Source organism: Perca flavescens, chromosome 19 (assembly GCF_004354835.1).
Source record: "Perca flavescens isolate YP-PL-M2 chromosome 19, PFLA_1.0, whole genome shotgun sequence".
NCBI classification, from domain to species: Eukaryota; Metazoa; Chordata; class Actinopteri; order Perciformes; family Percidae; genus Perca; species Perca flavescens.
This window is the reverse complement of record NC_041349.1, coordinates 15,340,479-15,360,231: the sequence shown is the minus strand read 5'-3', so window position 1 is coordinate 15,360,231 and position 19,753 is coordinate 15,340,479. Positions and strand designations below refer to the sequence as shown.

The following is a 19,753-nucleotide window of genomic DNA, read 5'->3' as shown; positions in this document are numbered from 1 at the left end:
GTCGCTCTGATCCGAAATAAACGTGTTTAACATTTAAGTTATTCCGTTGTCTTCTGAATGTGTTCTGCTTTATTTTTATTAACATGCATTACTTGTCACTATTGCTGTCATGAGTTTGATTTAAATCCTACTATTGCAGTTGTTTAGATGGTAAGAAATGGTTGCACTGCCACCCGGAGAAAAAGTGGGACGACGCGGAGGAAATGGGCTTTTCCTCCGCTGCTGTCCCCGTGAAATTTGCCCCGTGCAACGTGGAGAGGTGGGGGGAGGCAGGGGGGGCAGGGGGATCCTCCCACACCATGCAGCGGTGGAGACTTTTAGCGTCAATAACGACGACAATGGCACCTGACCAAACGTTTGTATTTTACGAGATGGGAGTGAGAATGTGTTCAAAGCTTCTTAATCATTTTATTGTGGTGCTGTCACTTGTCATCTTCAAGTTTGGGAGTGAGAAAAAAACATGAATAATAATAGGCTACATTGTTTTACATATATGCTTAGGCTACAGTGTGTATTGAAGTCACTTACCGGTATATCTTTTTCTAGTTTTTGTCCAGTCATGTTTGTTTGAACATTAATTGTAGAAAGATATTTAGAATTAAACATAGCTCATAGAGATTTTTGCATATGGTTGTAAAACAAATTCTCGTATTATGAATAAGGGTTTGAAATTAAGCCTAGTCCTTAGGGTAAATTTCCCGAGGAACATTAATTCCCTCTGCTCACTTTTATGGCAAAGTAGGCTAAATAAGAATACATTTCATTTATATAGGCTAGTGCTTTATATGGTTGGCTAAAAGACACTTTACAGTAAAACCAGCACATATAGCACATAAAAACAGATACAGCAATAAAACCAACACATAAAACAAGCATATTAAAGCAATTAAAAAAGAATGTACAACTTTGTAAAAATGTGGAGTGACTAATAATTGGATTTTTTTAAATCCATACGCATTCAGTTGGTCTGCTATTGTCTGTCGAGCTTTTTCTCTCCGTTTGATAACAACAGCCTTTTCTGCATATTATATGCTTCACCTCCTCATAACTTTCCATAATTAGTTGCTGCTCAGCGAGTGAAACATATGCTGCACACGTCTTCTCCATTTCTGCATCAGTAAATCTGTAATCGATACTGTGGTCTATTTAAGAAAGCCTGGCTTGACATAGCTTCACCTACTTATCCTGGCTCGGCAAATGTGCAACCGATTAAGCCGCGATGAGCGGATCACACTAAGTCAAGCTGCGCTTTTTCAGTTATCCTGGATTTCTTTATTCTACTTTTGTGCAACAGGCCCCTGGTATTATAGAAGAGGTTGTAATGAGCTTACGTTTGCTGCTAGGATGAAGACTATGGTATTGAATTAAACGGGAAAACATCAGGCATGCATTGGTACCACCCTAAATGTGCTAACAAATAGGGAAGGGGGCTAAATAATTCACCAAATGTAACCAAAAGTTTAACCAAAAAAATCCTAGCTTTCACTTTCTGTCTGTCTTCCATCAGAGTGCAGTTTTTCCTTGTCTTTCATATTTGTGTTTACTATTGTGGAACTGGCAAAGACCTGGTGCTTGTTGCACAAAAGTAGAATAAAGAAATCCAGGATAACTGAAAAAGCACAGCTTGACTTAGTGTGATCCACTCATCGCGGATTAATCGGTTGCACGTTTGCCAGGATAAGTAGGTGAAGCCAAGTGTAGATAGCTGGGATAAGTGCACGTTGACGGCTTTCTTAAATAGACCATGGTATTGATCACAGATTTACTGATGCAGAAATGGAAAAGACGTGTGCAGCATATATTTCACCCGCTGAGCAGCAGCTTCTAATGGAAAATTACGTAAAACATATAATATGCAAAAAGGAAATACGGCTGTTGTAGACAGAGAGAAAAAGCCCGACAGACAATAGTGACCCGACTGAATACGTATGGATTTAAAAAAAATCTACTTAGTCACTCTTTTACAAAGTTGTACATTCTGTTTTAATTGCTTTAATATGCTTGTCTTATGTGTTGGTTTTATTGCTTTATCTGTTTTTAAAATGTGCTGGTTTTACACTAAAGTGTATTTGAGTAGCCTGTAAAGCATTATATAAATAAAACGTTTTATTATTTAGCCTATTTTGCTTTAAAAGTGAGCAGAGGGAATGCTTGTTCCTCGGGACACAGGGGCAATTTCACGGGGAAATGTGCCCCATGCAACCATTTCTTACCATCTAAACAACTGCAATAGTAGGATTTAAATCAAACTCGTGACAGCAATAGTGACAAGTAATGCATGTTAATAAAAATAAAGCAGAACACATTCAGAAGACAACGGAATAACTTAAATGTTAAACACGTTTATTTCGGATCAGAGCAACAGCTGATTTAACACATAAGACTCCAGGATTAATCTTAGCCTGCCTGTTAGCCTGCTCTGGACCAGGCTAGCTGCAAAGAATAAATCTCCATGGTTACTTGGCTGGGTTTAATTCAACCTGCTTTTATGCAACCAAGTCAAAGCTAAATTCATGCAGGATAACCTGAATATCCCGGCTTAATCCCTTACCCTGGTTTTGTGCAACAGGCCCCCGGTGGTTGTTTCACAGACAAAATTGATAGGGCCTAGTCATTTTCATCATTCCACAGCCTTAATATTAATCAAGTGTAATATGACATTGACAAAATATTAAATAGATTATTCAGTGCTAATTGTTTAACACAAAGCATTTGTTTATTCAGGTTGAAGATAGTTGCAGCACAGATGACAGGGAGAGTGCAGGGAAGTGCCAGGATGTCCCAGAATGCTCTACATCACAATATTTCACACGGCCCAAGTCAGATAATCACAGCCTGGAACAATTTTTTGCTTACCACCCTCAGCAAAAGCCTAAACACCTGTCTACAGAGAGTGTTTAGTTGTAAAGATGGTACCAAACGCAAATGGCTAATAAACACAACCCCAGTTATTATCATTGGTTTTGAGATGTAACTTGCTGTGAATACCTTGTCTGATAGGCTACAGTATTATGGCATAATATCAGGACTTCCTGGCTAGTGTCTATCGCGCAAGGCTAGGGGTGAATGGCCAGATGATGGGCCTATTTGGGAGAAAGTCTAGAGCTGTTTTGTAGCCCCAGTCTGTCCCTGGTCCTGCCCCGCCCTGATGTGTTTCACCTGCTGTATCACCTGTCCCTCACTTGCTCATTACCTCATGTATTTAACCTCTGTGTTCCCTTTGTCTCTTGTCAGATTGTTTTGTGTCCTTGCCCTGTTAGTTTGTGTGTGTTTGTGTCTCCCAGTGTCAGCTCTCGTCAGTTTCCGTGCTTCCCGTTTCTTCCTGTTTTTTGTACCTCCTTGGTTTTTTGGATTCCTTTGGATTTTTCTAGAATCGGTTTTTGCCTGCTGCAGCTCACAGGACTCCCTTGGTTTGTTTTTGTGTTTAACTCAATAAATCCCACTTCAACCTTCTTCTGCCTGCCTGCCTCTCTCTGCATTTGGGTCCACTATCCCCTGCTCCACATAACACATTAGTCCCTCTCCATCCTCTGTTTTCTGGCTGTAACACTCATTGCATCACTCTTGCCCTCTTACCTTTACATCATTACATTTACATTATGTTGCATGAGAATGGTATGTGCAGATGCAGATGTTGTGCTCTACACTGATCAAAAACTTCAAAAAGATTTTTGATATGTCTTTAAACCTTGTTTTCTCTGTTTTTGTCTCTGACTATATGTGATTCACAAACTTGTGCATGTACACTACCTACTGTTCTTGTTTTCCTTCTCACAAAACATCCTACCACCAACATATGGTACAATAGAGGCCCCTGAAAGCTTGATATAAATGCTGTTTTTGATAACTCGTGCTCAACGTTATACAATATCCAAAGGCATGTATTATTGAGAAAATAATGCATGTACAGTGCATCCCCTCCAGGAGTAAAAAATAGGCAAAGATGGAGAGACAGGCCTTGAAACCAAAACATCAATACCCAGGTATAGTCTATGTCTACTATGTCTGTAGTATCATGAATACTTTTAATTTTTCTTATCAGTGTTGACCTGCGTTATTATCCTGATGTCTGTTATGGTGACCACGATAACTGGCCTCTCCATCTCTGCCATCGCCACCAACGGGAGAGTGATCTCAGGTCAGTCACTTCCTGTGTCTCAAAATGGGTGAAAAGTCATGTACTTGAATTGAGTGCTAAATGGGGAAGGCCCTGAGTTTGTCAATTCAGCTTCATTTACAATAAAGAATACTCAAAATTTACCCACTTTAGTCAGGGAAAGCCCTGGGTTGGTTGATTCAGTTAACATAATTTACAATAAAGTAAATAAAGCGGCTATTTGTAACTTTCAGTTTGTGTTGATTCAGGACTTGTACTTTTAATACAGTATTTTCTACAGTGTGGTATTAGTGCTTTTACTTAAGTAAAGGATCGGAATACTTCTTCCACCACTGCTTATTTAACATATATTCCAACCTTTAGCACTTTGGCTTGTGTAAGAGCCATTTTTGGTTTATGTTTTTGTTTGTTTGGTTTCAACCTACCGCCACATAGGGCAGTCATCCGCTGTAAATTAGACATGGTATGATAATCAAGAGGTAACTGCACCCAGGTGTTGCATTGTATGGAGAAGTAAACAGTTTTTTGACCGTGCGGTAGATGCGTATTACGTGTTGTGTTTTTGTTTATTCTTGAGTGAAAAGTAGTACAATAGGAACAAAGAGGCTGCATTTTGTTTTTAGAAAATGTTAAGAAATGATGTTATTGGAAACAATGGAGATTTTTGGCATTCGTCACAACCGTCTAAAACAAATCAAGGATGCAGCCGTGGTGGCATTATTTTGAATGTCAACGGGGTCATTACATTTAAGTCACAAAACTGCGTCACTGAGGACATCGTTGGATGTTTGCTGCTGGAACTATGGCTGCGCGCATCCTCATCTGTTGTACAACGGAGCTATTGGAGCTCCAGTTGGTCAGCGACGTCAGACATGAGCTGTATGCAGTATGGGTGGTATGATCCAATACAACAAACATTTCAACAGAAATGGGACAACTGGTTGGAACATCTTGAAAGAGTTGGAAGTTTCAAAGTCAGCAGATGTTTCACATATAATGATTATGATGATGATGATGATACATTTTATTGTTAGACTCAAGGCCCATATAAAAACATACAATGCAATTAAGACAGACACAAGAGTACATACAAAAATTAAAGAAGACAGCTATACCAGCGTACCTGCCCTCAGGAAGAGAGATACTTGTCTCTCTTCGAGAGACTTGAAAATAGTTTTATTTTTAATATTGCAATGCTGGTATGAGTTTTTTTGTCTTGTTTAAATAGTTTATTTAGTGGTTGTATTTTTTATGTCTGTCTGTTATTTTGGAGCACTGCAGCCGGCCTCCGTGTTGGGGCTGTTGCGCAATAAGAGCATAACAGAAAGAATGCATCGTTTCAAACTGTCAACAGCATTCTGTGTGTTTATTAACTTGCAAGTTTGTTCTTCCAAATACAACTAGCAAGAACATTCTCCCCAAGAACACAAGTCCATACTTTACATTCTTGGTATTGAAAAATGCCCTCTGTCGCCACTCCCTGGGCTCAGCTCCACACCTGCTCTTAAATACTGTAGGTCCTTCACACCTGGTCCTCATTGTGTTGATTAGTGTTGATTTGCTGCCGTGAGTGGTGGGTGTGCAGTTCAGGGGTTGTAGGAAAACTGATATTGTAAAAAGCATTACATGATAACATATTAAAAACAAAGCAAACTAACTTAAAACATGCCAAAAAATGATGCAAAGTAAACAAACTTAAAACTTGCCAATCAAATCATGCAAACAAATTATGCATCACCACATCTAAGATAAAAATGCCCTTTTGCACTGTGACAAATATGTAAATTCATTGCTTAGTGCTTAATTTGCGGCTATTAAAACTACAGATCTATGGTCTTCCATGATAACAACCTTGTCTCTGTTATACATGATTTTCAGGTGGGACGTATTTCATGATCTCCCGCTCTCTAGGTCCTGAAATTGGTGCCCCAATTGGGATGCTCTTTTCCTTCGCCAACGCTCTGGCCTGTGCGCTCAACACCGTTGGCTTTTCAGAGGTGGTCCGGGATCTAATGCGGGTACATAATACACTTCAACTCAAAAAATAGATGTATAATTGTTTGTTTTAAAACCCCTTGGGAATATACAATACAGGCCAATAGTTTGGACACACCTTCTCATTCAATGCGTTTCCTTTATTTTCATGACTATTTACATTGTAGATTCTCACTGAAGGCATCAAAACTATAAATGAACACATATGGAATTATGTATTAACAAAAATGTGTGAAATAACTGAAAACATTTCTTATATTTTAGATTCTTCAAAGTAGCCACCCTTTGCTTTTTTTGATAACTCTGCAAACCCTTGGTGTTCTCTCAATGAGCTTCATGAGATAGTCACCTGAAATGATTTTCACTTCACAGGTGTGCTTTGTCAGGGTAAATTAGTGGAATTTGTTCCCTTATTAATAAAAAAAGCAAATGTTGGCTACTTTGAAGAATCTAAAATATAAGACGTTTTCAGTTATTTCACACTTTTTTGTTAAGTACATAATTCCATATGTGTTAATTCATAGTTTTGATGCCTTCAGTGAGAATCTACAATGTAAATAGTCATGAAAATAAAGGAAACGCATTGAATGAGAAGGTGTGTCCAAACTTTTGGCCTGTACTGTAGATAATCTAAGGCAAGAATCCCTGATAACGCACATTCATTTTGTTTAACTATTTTAGCTCTCTGCTGAGCTCTTGGGCATAACATACCTCTTATCGAGTTTAGGAATCATTTAAGGTTCTTGTTCTTTGAAGTGGTGGTTCAAACACTGTGAAATGCCCTTACTATAGTTAAAATATATACAATCTGACACTATTAAAAACCAGCTAAAGAGACTATTTAAACTGGCCTTTGTTGTATTTTACTGTTTTATTGCTTCATTTTACTATTTTTGAAGCCCTTTGTGATTCTGCTCTCTAAAAGGTGCTTTGTTTAAGAAACGTATAATTTTTTCTTTTGTAAACTGTCAAGAACAATTTCAAAACCTGAAATGACTGTTGAATGAGTATTTATTAAAGGTATTCAAAAACATGTTAAATGGCCTGATGTTTACCTAAGATGTACTTACATACATTTTATATGTCTTTGTACCTTGTGTGTGAATACTTTGGTAATATTATTGTAGGAGTTTGATGTTGTCATTGTCGATGACTTGAATGACGTTCGTATTGTGGGCGTGATCACAGTGACTATTCTTCTGCTCATTTCATTGGCTGGAATGGAGTGGGAGTCCAAGGTGAGCACATCCTGATACCTCTCACTTTATTTGATCACTACCTTTTACTTTTTATTGTATGTTATTCCCATATGTTATTCTCTCTCATTTGTCTCTGTTTCTCAGACCCAGATTTTGTTCTTTATAGTTCTCTTGGTCTCGTTTGCCAACTACTTTGTGGGCACAATCATCCCACCCACTAAAGGGAAACAGGCCCAAGGCATCTTTGGATACAACAGTGAGTTTGACTTCTCAGGACAAACCACTGCCTTTTATTACAGCATGTCATCAGTTTTAAAATATACTGTGCATTATATAGTTTTTCAGTAGAGTGGTTTTTGTTGTTGCCTGTCATCAGGTGAGATCTTCATATCAAACCTGACACCAGATTGGAGGGGGCCTGACGGAAGCTTTTTCCGGATGTTTTCTATTTTCTTTCCCGCTGCCACTGGCATCCTGTCTGGAGTCAACATCTGTGGCGACCTCAAAGTATGATGAAGAAGGCAGAGAGATACTTCTTATATCACAACCACTAATAAAGACTAGATGAATGCAATGTAACGTAATGTTGACGATTTTGTTTTTCAGGACCCTGCTACTGCTATACCCAAAGGCACCCTAGGGGCCATTTTCTGGACTACACTCTCCTATCTAGCCGTTTCTATAACTGCTGGTAAGCTAATCATTAAACATGCATTTATTTTGGATTGTGATACGTCCCCTTCGATGTTACCGGGGACGATAACACAACAATTAAAATGAGTGACAGAGTCAGTTTGGAAGTGAAAATTTGTATTTTTTTTTTTTTAATATATAATCAAAACTTTTACAAAAGCTGGAGGTGCTAAACCAATTAAATTAATATAACAAATCTAGGCCTAACTAATCTTTAGCTCTTAAAGCAAAACACATATCAAAAAACCTAGTGCCTAACAAAAGTGCTTAACAAAACCTACAGGCGTGGTGCCGACCACTAAACCTGTGTATCTAGACAAAGTTAACCCTGAACGTAAAATGTACAGGGTACCCCTAACTCACTTACAGTCCTCAACCTCTAACCACATACAAGTTTGAACATTAATCAGCCACAGCTCAGCCATCAGATAGTTTGGAGAGTAAACTCCTCAGGTGTGCTCCTTTTTATTGACGGCCTCGAATGCAGATTGGCTAACTCAGTTTAGTTCCTATTCATTTTCCCAATCTTTGTTAAAATAAGACAACACCAATATCCAGGGGCGTAGGACTGGGGGGGGGGAGTACCCAGGGCCCTCATGTGAGGAGGGCCCAAAAAGATGCTAAAATGAATAGCTGTGGATGCAGGGAGGGGCCCATAGAAAATGCCTTTCTACAGGGCCCAGATTTTTGTGCTACGCCCCTGCCAATATCTATTATAAGATTGAGGGGAACTTGTGGTTGTCTGCCTTTTCTGAGTTAAAAAGCTTCACTAAAGATAGTGGGCGTAAGGTTAACAAGCTCGCTGGCAGGCTGCCACTCACACAAACAGTGGCCACAGAGCAGGCAGAGGTGAGGGAGAGCAGCATCTGATAGGGCTGAGAGATACCTGTCTCCCTTTGAAAGACTTAAATTATAATATTTTTAGTTTATAATTATTGTTTTGTTGTATTTGATTATTTCATATGAATAATTATTTAAAGCGCCCTTATTATGCTCATTTTCAGGTTCATAATTGTATTTTAAGGTTGTAACAGAATAGGTTTACATGGTTTAATTTTCAAAAAACACCATATTTTTGTTGTACTGCACAGCTCTCTCTCACTGCTGTAGATGCTCTTTTCACCTGGTCTCTGTTTTAGCTACAGAGTGAGACCTCTTCTTCTTCTGTACTATCTTTGATTGCACTCGCACATGCTCAGTAGCTCAGATGTAGAGCATGTCAGCTAGCTAACTATAGAGACAGTAAAATAAAGCCTGTTTCTCCAACTTTGGTCAGTTACAAGGCAGGATTAGCTGGGAGACTTCTAAATGAGGGCGCACATGTAAGTAGTTCTTTTGTAGATTATGGTGAACTTGAGTGTGTTGTAGCAGTGCTTTGCTATTGAGAACGACGCAGCATGCTAGCGTTAGCGTTAGCATTAGCATGCTAAGCTCATTTCAGACTGTGACGTCACAGTCCAAGCCGATTTTGAACAGCTCACTAGGAGACTGAAGGCAGGACACATTCAGAAACCGTATTTCACTCAAAACAGCATGGATGGATTTTTTTCAAAGTTTGTGGAAGCACCAGAGACACAAAAGAACACCCCAAATCCCAGAAAAAGTGTTTTTTTCATAATATGGGCACTTTAAGAAATAAAGTTGCAGTTGTATGGTAGATAAGTAAACAGTTGTAGCAACATAAGTAACATGCTGTGGCAAATACGTAGACTTAGGGGGACACCAAAGCATATAGTTTGTATTCATTTATTGGAGAGGTATTATCTTATTATGGGATATTATCATTATTAATGACAACATTACTCTTTTTTTAACATTAGTTTTAAATGTACTTACTGTTCATGTAGCCTAACTGAAAAAGTTTGAGCAAATTAACAATGCTTTATATAACAGTCTCCCCTCGTTGAATATCTTGTTTGTCTTATGTCACCATGAGCTGTTAGAATAAATAGTTTAAGGTGTGGGGAAGCTAAACTAGCATCTTATAAAGTAAAGAAAACAAAAACATTCAAAGCTCAATAAGTTATATTTTTCATTTGCAATAGTGTTGTGAATAAATTGTTTTGTCCAGTGCTTTAAGAGCTTGTTCAAAGGTGCAGCCTGACCTAGCATACTGCAGAATCAACACAGTCTCACTCCCTACTCGTCAAATGTATGACGCATGGTCAAGGACCCTGGCGTCAAGTTTCAACGAAATAGGGGTACCCTTGACGTTATTTTTCGACGAGGGGGGTCCGTCAGATAGACATTCATGTTATTCCCTCACCGTCGGATATCGACGAAAGAAAAAAAACACGCCCCCCGCCCCTTAACTCGAAATCTGTGACAGTTATTGGTATTTTTAGCCCAATAACCGCTGTTTTAATCAACAATATTCACGAGATAGTATCATGGTTTATATGTATTTCTTTTTATGTTATTATTTCGGTATATTTCGGCCAGGGAAGCTGGATTGCTTTTTTGTTGATTTATATTTTTTAAACTATAATGCTACATCTATCAACATTTATTTAGATGTTATCATTGTATTCATTTCTTTACTTTAATAATATTATTTCGGTCTTATTACCGGTGAAATATTACAGTATATGCTGTAATATAGAACATTACGATATGATCCGAGCAGGAAGCATTCAAAGCCGATAGGCCTATCCCCCAATGCAATGCGGCCATTCATTTTAAAGAATCGGGCAGCGATCAGCTGGTCTTTAACGCCAGGATCGCTTCAATATACATATATACAGTCAGTGATTGTGTCACCAGCAACAACACGTTGCTCAGTTATGTTCCAGTAAGTTATGAACCATAATAACGTTTAAACGAATCCGCGAAAAACTCCGGAAGTGACGTAGTACGTCCCGCTCAGCGGATACGAAGATAAAAATATATAATATTCGTAATATTGATGTTTTTTTCTAACGTTGTATTTGAGGAGTTAAACAATAAAGATAGTTATAATAATAAAATACAGTTTCATGTATTTGTCTCATATATTGTGTTCTCGGCCGGCCGGCGGGCGGCCTCAATCTGAAACGGAATCAAGCCATTTTATGGCAGACAGCAGAAAGAGGAGCCGAACGAGTCCCCCCACCCACCCCGGAAAAACTACAAGTGCTCAAGCTTTGTAACAGCTTCTGTGGCGTCTCTTATGGGAGTTGTAGTTTTAAAATATATTGGTATATTTCTCATAAGTAGAAGTTGGCAGTGTATAATTTTGGATAAACCCTGGGGTTTTTTGGGATGGAGAACACACTGGTGTCATCAGATTTTAAAAATCGAATCGTTAAATAGGTGAAAATAGCTTATTACCATATTTGACAGTGCTTACAGTAGGTAATTTGGTGACCATATCTACATGATAGCTAATGTCCAGAGCTTTCTATAGCAGCTGGTTTTATGTGTGTAGAACCTTCTGTTGCTAAATGACAAGCCTTCATACATGTGCTGGGTTCAAGGTTCAGAGGTCAATATTTCAAAGCAGGAGTAATGTATCCTCTTCAGACTGACATATGTTCCTCTCCAGGTTGAGACCTTTCCAACGATGTGTTTGCTATAGTCCTACGACAACGTTTTAATTTTTACACATCATGGAGACCACTTAGCAGGAGATACTTTATTGTCCCCAGAGGTATATTTGCCTTGAGTTCAAATGCTTCACAAATAACACTTGACATATTGTTTTATCATACAGCTGACATACTTAAAATAAAAAACAACATGAACAAAGTGATATAGGCTAGACTGAAGCACATCACACAGCAACAATCTATTGCTCATCTTTCACAAACAGTGACAAGAGCAACACAACCATGCTTCATATCATGAAGCTATTGCACACCCTCAATCTCAAGCAACATTATTTAAAGTTTTAATTGAGGTAGGTCCAAATTAGGCCTATATCATCATCAACGTTTTTATAGTTTAGAAATGTTAAGTTTACCCATATCTTCTGCCAGAGGATAAGAGCTCATACTTGGCATGGAGAATAAAGATAGAGCAGACCATATTCTGTGTGCTTGCCTGGAGAGACTGGTTTCTATTCCTCTACACAACCTTAATGAGAGTCCTAATAAAATTCTCTGTAATGCAGCCTTGTATAACATAAACCATCTGATTCACCGTGGGCGTCTGCTCTAAATGATAACACACACTTTCAACACGGGCCTTCCAGCCAAAGGTGCATGTTGTCCATATGAACACCATTGGGCCTATAGGAGCAGAGCCAATGGATTGGTTCATCATTTATGACCTCTGATATCCTCTGACCCAGCTCTATCTCGAGAGTTACCTCAACTTCAGTTTCAAAGGTGTGTGTGTGTGTGTGGGGGGGTCAGCTTTTCTTAGACATGAGTAGGGGGGGCACCAAGGAAAAAAGGTTGGGAACCACTGCTCTGACCCATGTCATGACCCTTTTCTCAGCTTGTGAAATGGTTGAATGAGATGTGTGAGTTTTGTCTTTGTGCAGTAGTGCTGAGGTAGAAGTGTGCCAAAAATGCCATACAAATGTTGTATATGTATACATACCCAAACAAAGCTATATACATTACTCAGTGAACAAAAACCTCGGTAACAATCTGCTTATCCTTTTAATTTCCTGAAAATGCTTCTTAAAACTAGTCCCTTCTTAATTTTGACAAGGTAGTCTCAGTAAAGGCTACAAAGGTTAGGATGGCTACAAGCTGTAACCACGGTGATTGATATGAGGATCATCTTCTGAATATAATAATGAATATGTTAGGCCTACCATAAATTGATATTTCAAAAAAGTAATTTATTTAAAACAACTAATAATGCAGTGTGATTTTAAATCAAACTAAGTCCCACACATAAATATACTTATGTTTTTCCCCTTTAGTCTTTGCTATTAATATTCATCAACTGCAAAATTAGAAAATTGCGTTTTTAAATAACTATGTATGGAAAATAAAATAAAAATGCTTCTCTTTGTATATTGTTTTTCACAACAGTACAATTCAAAACAAATGCAAATTAGTCAAACAAGCCATTAGGCTGTATTTCTAAACACTCAACTGTAGGTTTTTTATATAGTATATATAAGGCAAATAAAAGTGCTAAATATAAAACACAATTTTGTCATTATTTGTATTTTATTGTGTAAATTCTCACGTACAACGTGGAACATTCTTTCACAGACCAGATGTGGAATTTCCACGTCACTTCCGCGGATTTGTTTAAACGTAGACAAATACATGAAACTGTATTTTAATATTATAACTATCTTTATTGTTTAACTCCTCAAATACAACATTAGAAAAAAACATTAATATTACGAATGTTAGGCCTATATATTTTTATCTTCGTATCCGCCGAGCGTCCCGTACTACGTCACTTCCGGAGTTTTTCGCGGATTTGTTTAAACGTTATTATGGTTCATAACTTACTGGAATAAAACTGAGCAACGTGTTGTTGCTGGTGACACAATCACTGACTGTATATATGTATATTGAAGCGATCCTGGCGTTAAAGACCAGCTGATCGCTGCCCGATTCTTTGAAATGAATGGCTGCATTGCATTGGGGGATAGGCCTATCGTCTTTGAATGCTTCCTGCTCGGATCATATCGTAATGTTCTGTATTAGCCTATACTGTAATATTTCACCGGTAACAAGACCGAAATAATATTATTAAAGTAAAGAAATGAATACCATGATAACATCTAAATAAATGTTGATAGATGTAGCATTATAGTTTAAAAAATATAAATCAACAAAAAAAGCAATCCAGCTTCCCTGGCCGAAATATACCGAAATAATAACATAAAATGAAATACATATAAACCATGATACTATCTCGTGAATAATGTTGATTAAAACAGCGGTTATTGGGCTAAAAATACCAATAACTGTCACAGATTTCGAGTTAAGGGGCGGGCGGCGTGTTTTTTTCTTTCGTCGATATCCGACGGTGAGGGAATAACATGAATGTCTATCTGACGGACCCCCCTCGTCGAAAAATAACGTCAAGGGTACCCCTATTTCGTTGAAACTTGACGCTAGGGTCCTTGACCATGCGTCATACATTTGACGAGTAGGGAGTGAGACTGTGTTGGCAGAATAAACCAATTTAACTGTTTCACACTGCATAATACTGATTAACTCAGTATGGCATAGCTACTGCATACTGCATTCATCTGTAGTATGTAGTAGGCCATTTCAAAAATGGCCATTGTGTCGTGTACCTCGATGACTTGCTGGAGCACGCCAACAGCTTCGACAGAGCATTGTCCAATCAGCATGAGCTTTTCACTGCCATCCGTTAGGCCGGGCTGTGGACCATGTGAGCAACGCTTGTGGTGTAGCCACTGACCCAGAGAAGGTGGCTGCCAATCCGAAATTGGCCAACCCCAGTTAATGCCAGTGAACTAAAGATATTCCTGGGTCGGGCATCATACTACAAACTTTTTGTCAGAGACTTCGCCAGCCCACTCAACCGCCTGACTGCAGCCTTCAATAGACTCATGGATGTCCCTCACCAAAACCCCCATTCTAGCCTACTCCAATGCCCAGCAACCCTTTATCGTGCCTGAGTAGGGCAGAAAAGAACTACTACGTCACACGACGTGAGCTGCTGGTCGTTGCCCAGGCAGTACAGCACTTACGGCCGTATTTGCATGGCAGCAACTTCGTCATCTGCACCGACAATGATTCTCTTACCTGGCTCCTGAACCTCAAGCACCCTAAGGACCAAGTGGCCGGTTGGCTTGAGGCCCTGCAAGAGTACGACTTTGACATCCAGCATCGGGCAACGCCAGTACGCTCTCCCAATGTCTCTGTGCAGCATTGGAGTGTCGCTACTGCCTGCGGCAAGAGGCATGGGACCAGATGTGCCAACAGTGATGACAGCCAGGACTGCCAGTGATGAGGAGATGTGGCTTCCACTGACTGACTGGGGGCTGACTGGAGACAGGACGTCGACCTGAGTGGTCAGAGGTGTCTGCGCTGGGGCCTGAGGTAAAGGCTTACCACTCTCAGTAGGGCAACTTTGAACTACGTGATGGGCGGATGTACCGGACGTGGCAGGCTCCCCTATAGTGGAACAACATCTTGCAGCTACTGGTGCCCTGTGTGCTCCGTCCCCAAGTCCTTTGAAACATCCACAGCTCAGCATGCGTAGGGCAATACAGAAATGCCAAGACCCTCCAGCGCCTCAGAGGTGATTCTACTGGCCTTGCTGTTGACAAGACGTGGAGTTCCACATGCACTGCCCAGAAGGGACCTACCCACTGCAGGAGTACTTGGTAGGGGCCCCTATCAAGCAAGTGGGAGTGGACATCCTTGGGCTCGTCCCTGTCACAGACTCTGGCAACCATTACATCGTCGTGGCAATGGACTACTTCACAAAGTGGCCTGAGGCATATGCGGTGCCAGATCAGAGTGCCACCACAATAGCATAGAAACTGGTTGAGTAGTCACCAAACCCCGCTTTGGGGTCCCTTCTGATCTCCATAGTGATCAAGAGCAGAACTTTGAGATCCATGTCTTCGGTGAGGTCTGCCAGAGGCTAGGAGTGAGCAAGATGAGGACCACACTCTATCCCCAAAGTGATGGGCTGGTGGAATGCTTTAACCGCACTCTAGCCACTCAGCTCGTCATCTTCACCAGCCATCATCAGCGGGACTGGGATCGCCACCTGCCCCTGGTCCTGTGGTCCTACCGGACTGCTGTCCAGAAGTCGAGCCAGTGCACACCTGCTAACCTCATGTTTGGACAGGAACTTGGTGTTCTGGGCCCCTCCTGTGCTTGAGTTGTATTGATTGTTCTGCACTGCTGTGCAAACAGAGGTTGGTAGAGTAGCCAAAAATTGTACTCAAGTAAAAGTACTGTTACTTCAGAATAATATGACTCAAGTAAAAGTAAAAAGTAGTCATCAAAATAATTACTTGAGTAAGAGTAAAAAAGTACTTGGTGAAAAAACTACTCAAGTACTGAGTAACTGTTGAGTAACGTCTGATTTATTTTTTTAACACAAGCATTCAATCAAATGGACAAAAATACAAAATAATCATATTTAGGCAAATTATAGTTCATCCAATCAATTAAATACATTTTAATTAATTACAAAATAGCTTAAATTAAAATAATCCAGGTAAATTCAAGTACTTAAAAAATAAAATCAATAAAATAATAATACATAAAAAATAAATGAGCACAAGTAACACAAATTTCCAAACCTTAACACTTTTTTTTACCAGGCTCTGCAGGCAGAACTAGAACAAGGTAATGTAGCTGCTGTTTGGCACTTTTACTAAGGTAAACATGCTTTCAATCACAAAGGTGGATCACTTGTTATCGGGTTCAATCGCCGTGGTAACTTATCCTGTACGCCTAACCTGGTCGGGAGCAGGTTAAGTTGGAGATCAGAGATCAACCGGTATAAAAGCATCGCCTACTGACCAATCAATACTCTGATAACGGCTTCACCGTTCTTAGAAGATCAGATGGAGCTCGGTGCGCGGAGAGAGAGAGGGGGAAAGAGAAAAGGAGAGGGGTGTGCTCATACAAAAAACATTTAGTGACCGACAGCCCCGTTAACATTCCCTGATGGGTACACACTTAAAAATGATGGGTTAAAAATAACCCAACTTGGGTTGTTTTATAACCCAACCGCTGGATCACTATTGCACCGGACCAACAGTAGTTAATTTGACCCAGCAAGATGGGTTGCTGATTTTTAACCCAACAGATGAGTTAAATATTCTACCCAAATGCTGGGTCAAATTAATTATAATTCTGGGTTGATTCAACTACATACATTTGTTATATAGTGTACCCAAATGCTGGGTCAAATTAATTACAATTTTGGGTTGATTCAACTACATATTTGTTATATAGTGTACCCAAATGCTGGGTCAAATTAATTACAATTCTGGGTTGATTCAACTACATATTTGTTATATAGTGTACCCGAATGCTGGGCAAAATTAACCTATATGCCAGATTAATTCTAACACATTACAGTACAATTTAAGAAAATAAATTGCAATAAAACTGTTAAACTACAAACCTAGAACAGAATACATGCTAGATGTATGCATATATTATTTAATAAACACTTAAACAATACAAAAACAAAACAACATAATGGAATCTTTGAAAAAAAATTTATTATATCAACAATATAGTGGAACTGGTGCAGTTCATATCACTCAGGTAGGAAAACATTCAGAGCAAAACAACAATTACGAATGAACTGGCTGAACATTCAACAGGTCTATAGTGAACAAATTCAAATTCCTATTAAAAAGCTGCTATTAAGAGCCATTAGCTCTACTTGCAAGCAAGTATTCTACTTTGAATAAACTTTACCATTTTAGACTCCCCTCCTGGCATTTCACGTGACCAAGTTTCAAACAACTTTGATGCAGCATCCCCATGCAGGACAAGCCTGTGCAATCTATAAAATGGAAAACACATTTTTAAAACCAATTCAATGTGGCACACTAATAAAACATTATAAACAATGCATCCTTATATGTAAGATCATATTTCCCTATACCTACCATGCCTTTGATCATTAGGTGAGGGAACTCTTCGAGGATCTGATCGATGGTCCAATTGTTGTCCCTAATCCACTTGGCCCTGTAGACTGCTGTGTTCGGCATGTAGTTCTCTATCTGGCTGAGGGGCTGAGGATTATTTCTCAACCATTCTTTAAGCTGTGACCCACGTTCGTCTGATATGGTACAGTCTGTAAAAAAGAACAAGAAAGTTGTCATTCACTGAAATATGGATGTTTTGCTTCATCAAATAATTTTTCAGTTTAATAATTACCTGGTATGAGAGCCCTTGCTAGAGCGCCATCATCTGGCGTTTGTGGTGGTGTCTGTGCCGTGCTCTGCAACCTGCTGGTTGATCTCAGCCGCTTCCTGACGTTCCGCAGCTTTTCCTCCAGGAATCCAATGGCCGGCTCTATTCATCTATTGGAGTCACTTTGACATATTACGTGGAAGCTATTGAAAAAAAGAGGAAATTATATTTCATAAGAATTCATGTCTGAAAAGGGCTTTAGTAGCAATGCAGACTTGATATGCTGTGGATGGGAAAACATATTTCTTACCTTTTAAATCTTTCGACAAGGTCTGGCACTCTGTCATAGTGTTAATGACAAAGCTATCCGTTGATCTGAAACAAACACAAAAAGAGCTTAAGCAAAGATACAATTGCTATTGTATTAACTATTCAGATATCACTATGTAAAAGCAATGCAGACTAACAGCAGAATGTAATCCAATGTGAAGATAACAGCCATTTTATTTAGCATCACAATCCTCCCTCTCTATCTATACAATTCATATGACAAATTGCATGCATGTAAATTGTTTTTACCTTTTACAAGAATATTTGTGGCTGCTCAAAGCATAGCCTTCAGGGCACAGTGTCAGTACAACAGTACAGCAGTGGTTCCCAAACTTTTTATTATATATTTCTTAACCCTTAACTCAAGTGGCCCTTGTCGTTTGCCAGGCCGCCATTTTAAATAAGCATTTGTTCTTATCTATTGTGGGTCACCACATTACTTAAATAAATGCACATAAATGCATTTAGTCACACATATCAGGTTATCTCACTGTTTTTACATACTTTAATCAGTCATACACTGTTATGCCTTCACATTTCACATTAAAAGCTTCAAGGAAAAACAAGCGCGTTCATTTACAGCCAGTTAAAATAATATAGCTAGCAAAGCAACTAACTGACAGCCAGTTGGCTAGTAAACTATCTAGCTAGCTAGCTAGCTAGATAGTTTGTTAACTGCCGAATTACCTGGCTAGCTTGAAACTAGCTGGCAAATTAGCCTGGTGAACTCAATAAACATGACCATATGCCCATGGGCATTATGAACTTGTTTCATTAATTCATTAATATAATTCAGACCAAACGGATAAGCTGTAAGGCTATACATGCTTCCATGATAACGGCTAAATGGCTAACGTTAGCTAGCTACGTTGTTAGCCAAACTAACCAACTAGCCTCACAATATAAAGATAGTACTTTAATAGGTAACGCAACACAGACAATGTGAATTAGACATGTAGCTAGTGTACACAAACCTTTTATTATGTATTTGCCTCGTTGGATGACCAGACTGGTTCTCTGCTGTGACAAGCGCTCGGTGTGTGGACTCTGCTGATGATCTGATGACGTTCAAAGCACAAACAACCCAAGTGCTGGGTCAACCGATGTATGTTGGGTTGATGGATTTTGACTCAACACATGAGTTGCACAAAATAACCCAACTTCCATATAAATAACCCATAATGGGTAAAACATTTCATAACCCAGCGGTTGGGTAGATGAAATAACCCAGCATTTTTTAGGGTGTATATTTGCCGTGTGTAATGCGCACAGCGGTTTGAATTATGTTATTTATATTTTTTATTTGCTCTCACGCTCGCTTCCACTGCCAGGGTTGCAACTGAAATAAAAGGCTAAAGCAACGGCAGTTTATGGAAAGTACAAGTGTAATTATGGTCAGATCTTGTGCCTGACTGATGGGGAAGCGATATTATGCGCATCTACAGTGTCTGCTATTTTACTTTTGCCAGCTGTCCTCCTGTTTTAGGAAGCAGCGACTTTATTGCGTTTTGCCTGTAAAACCGTGTCTGTGTTGTTCGTATTTCTGTAGAATTATAGTTTGCTCTTCTTATGTAAAATATGTGGCTATTGTTGGTCATGTTGTGCAAACATCACCTCTTTTATGTGAACACGCGCCGCTGGATTGGGAAACC

At 39.3% G+C, this 19,753-nt stretch overlaps 1 protein-coding gene and 1 long non-coding RNA gene across 2 annotated transcripts in view; one reads left to right on the top strand and one right to left on the bottom strand.

The window, feature by feature from the left end:
* Positions 1-3,352: 3,352 nt before the first annotated feature.
* The window catches only part of LOC114545520 (solute carrier family 12 member 3), a 30,431-nt gene continuing 14,030 nt past the window's right edge, over positions 3,353-19,753 (top strand). The window contains exons 1-7 of the mRNA XM_028563845.1: positions 3,353-3,410; positions 4,043-4,138; positions 6,029-6,135; positions 7,240-7,350; positions 7,456-7,567; positions 7,688-7,818; positions 7,918-8,002. Coding sequence (XP_028419646.1) covers positions 4,066-4,138; positions 6,029-6,135; positions 7,240-7,350; positions 7,456-7,567; positions 7,688-7,818; positions 7,918-8,002 — 619 coding nt within the window. The 5' untranslated portion in view covers positions 3,353-3,410; positions 4,043-4,065. The remainder of the gene's footprint in view (positions 3,411-4,042; positions 4,139-6,028; positions 6,136-7,239; positions 7,351-7,455; positions 7,568-7,687; positions 7,819-7,917; positions 8,003-19,753) is intronic.
* LOC114545521 (uncharacterized) lies at positions 17,108-19,164 on the bottom strand. The gene is made up of 5 exons (XR_003690898.1): positions 19,076-19,164; positions 18,082-18,146; positions 17,796-17,974; positions 17,525-17,712; positions 17,108-17,418 (listed from the first exon to the last, which is right to left on the bottom strand). It is a non-coding gene; the product is annotated as an uncharacterized LOC114545521 (long non-coding RNA).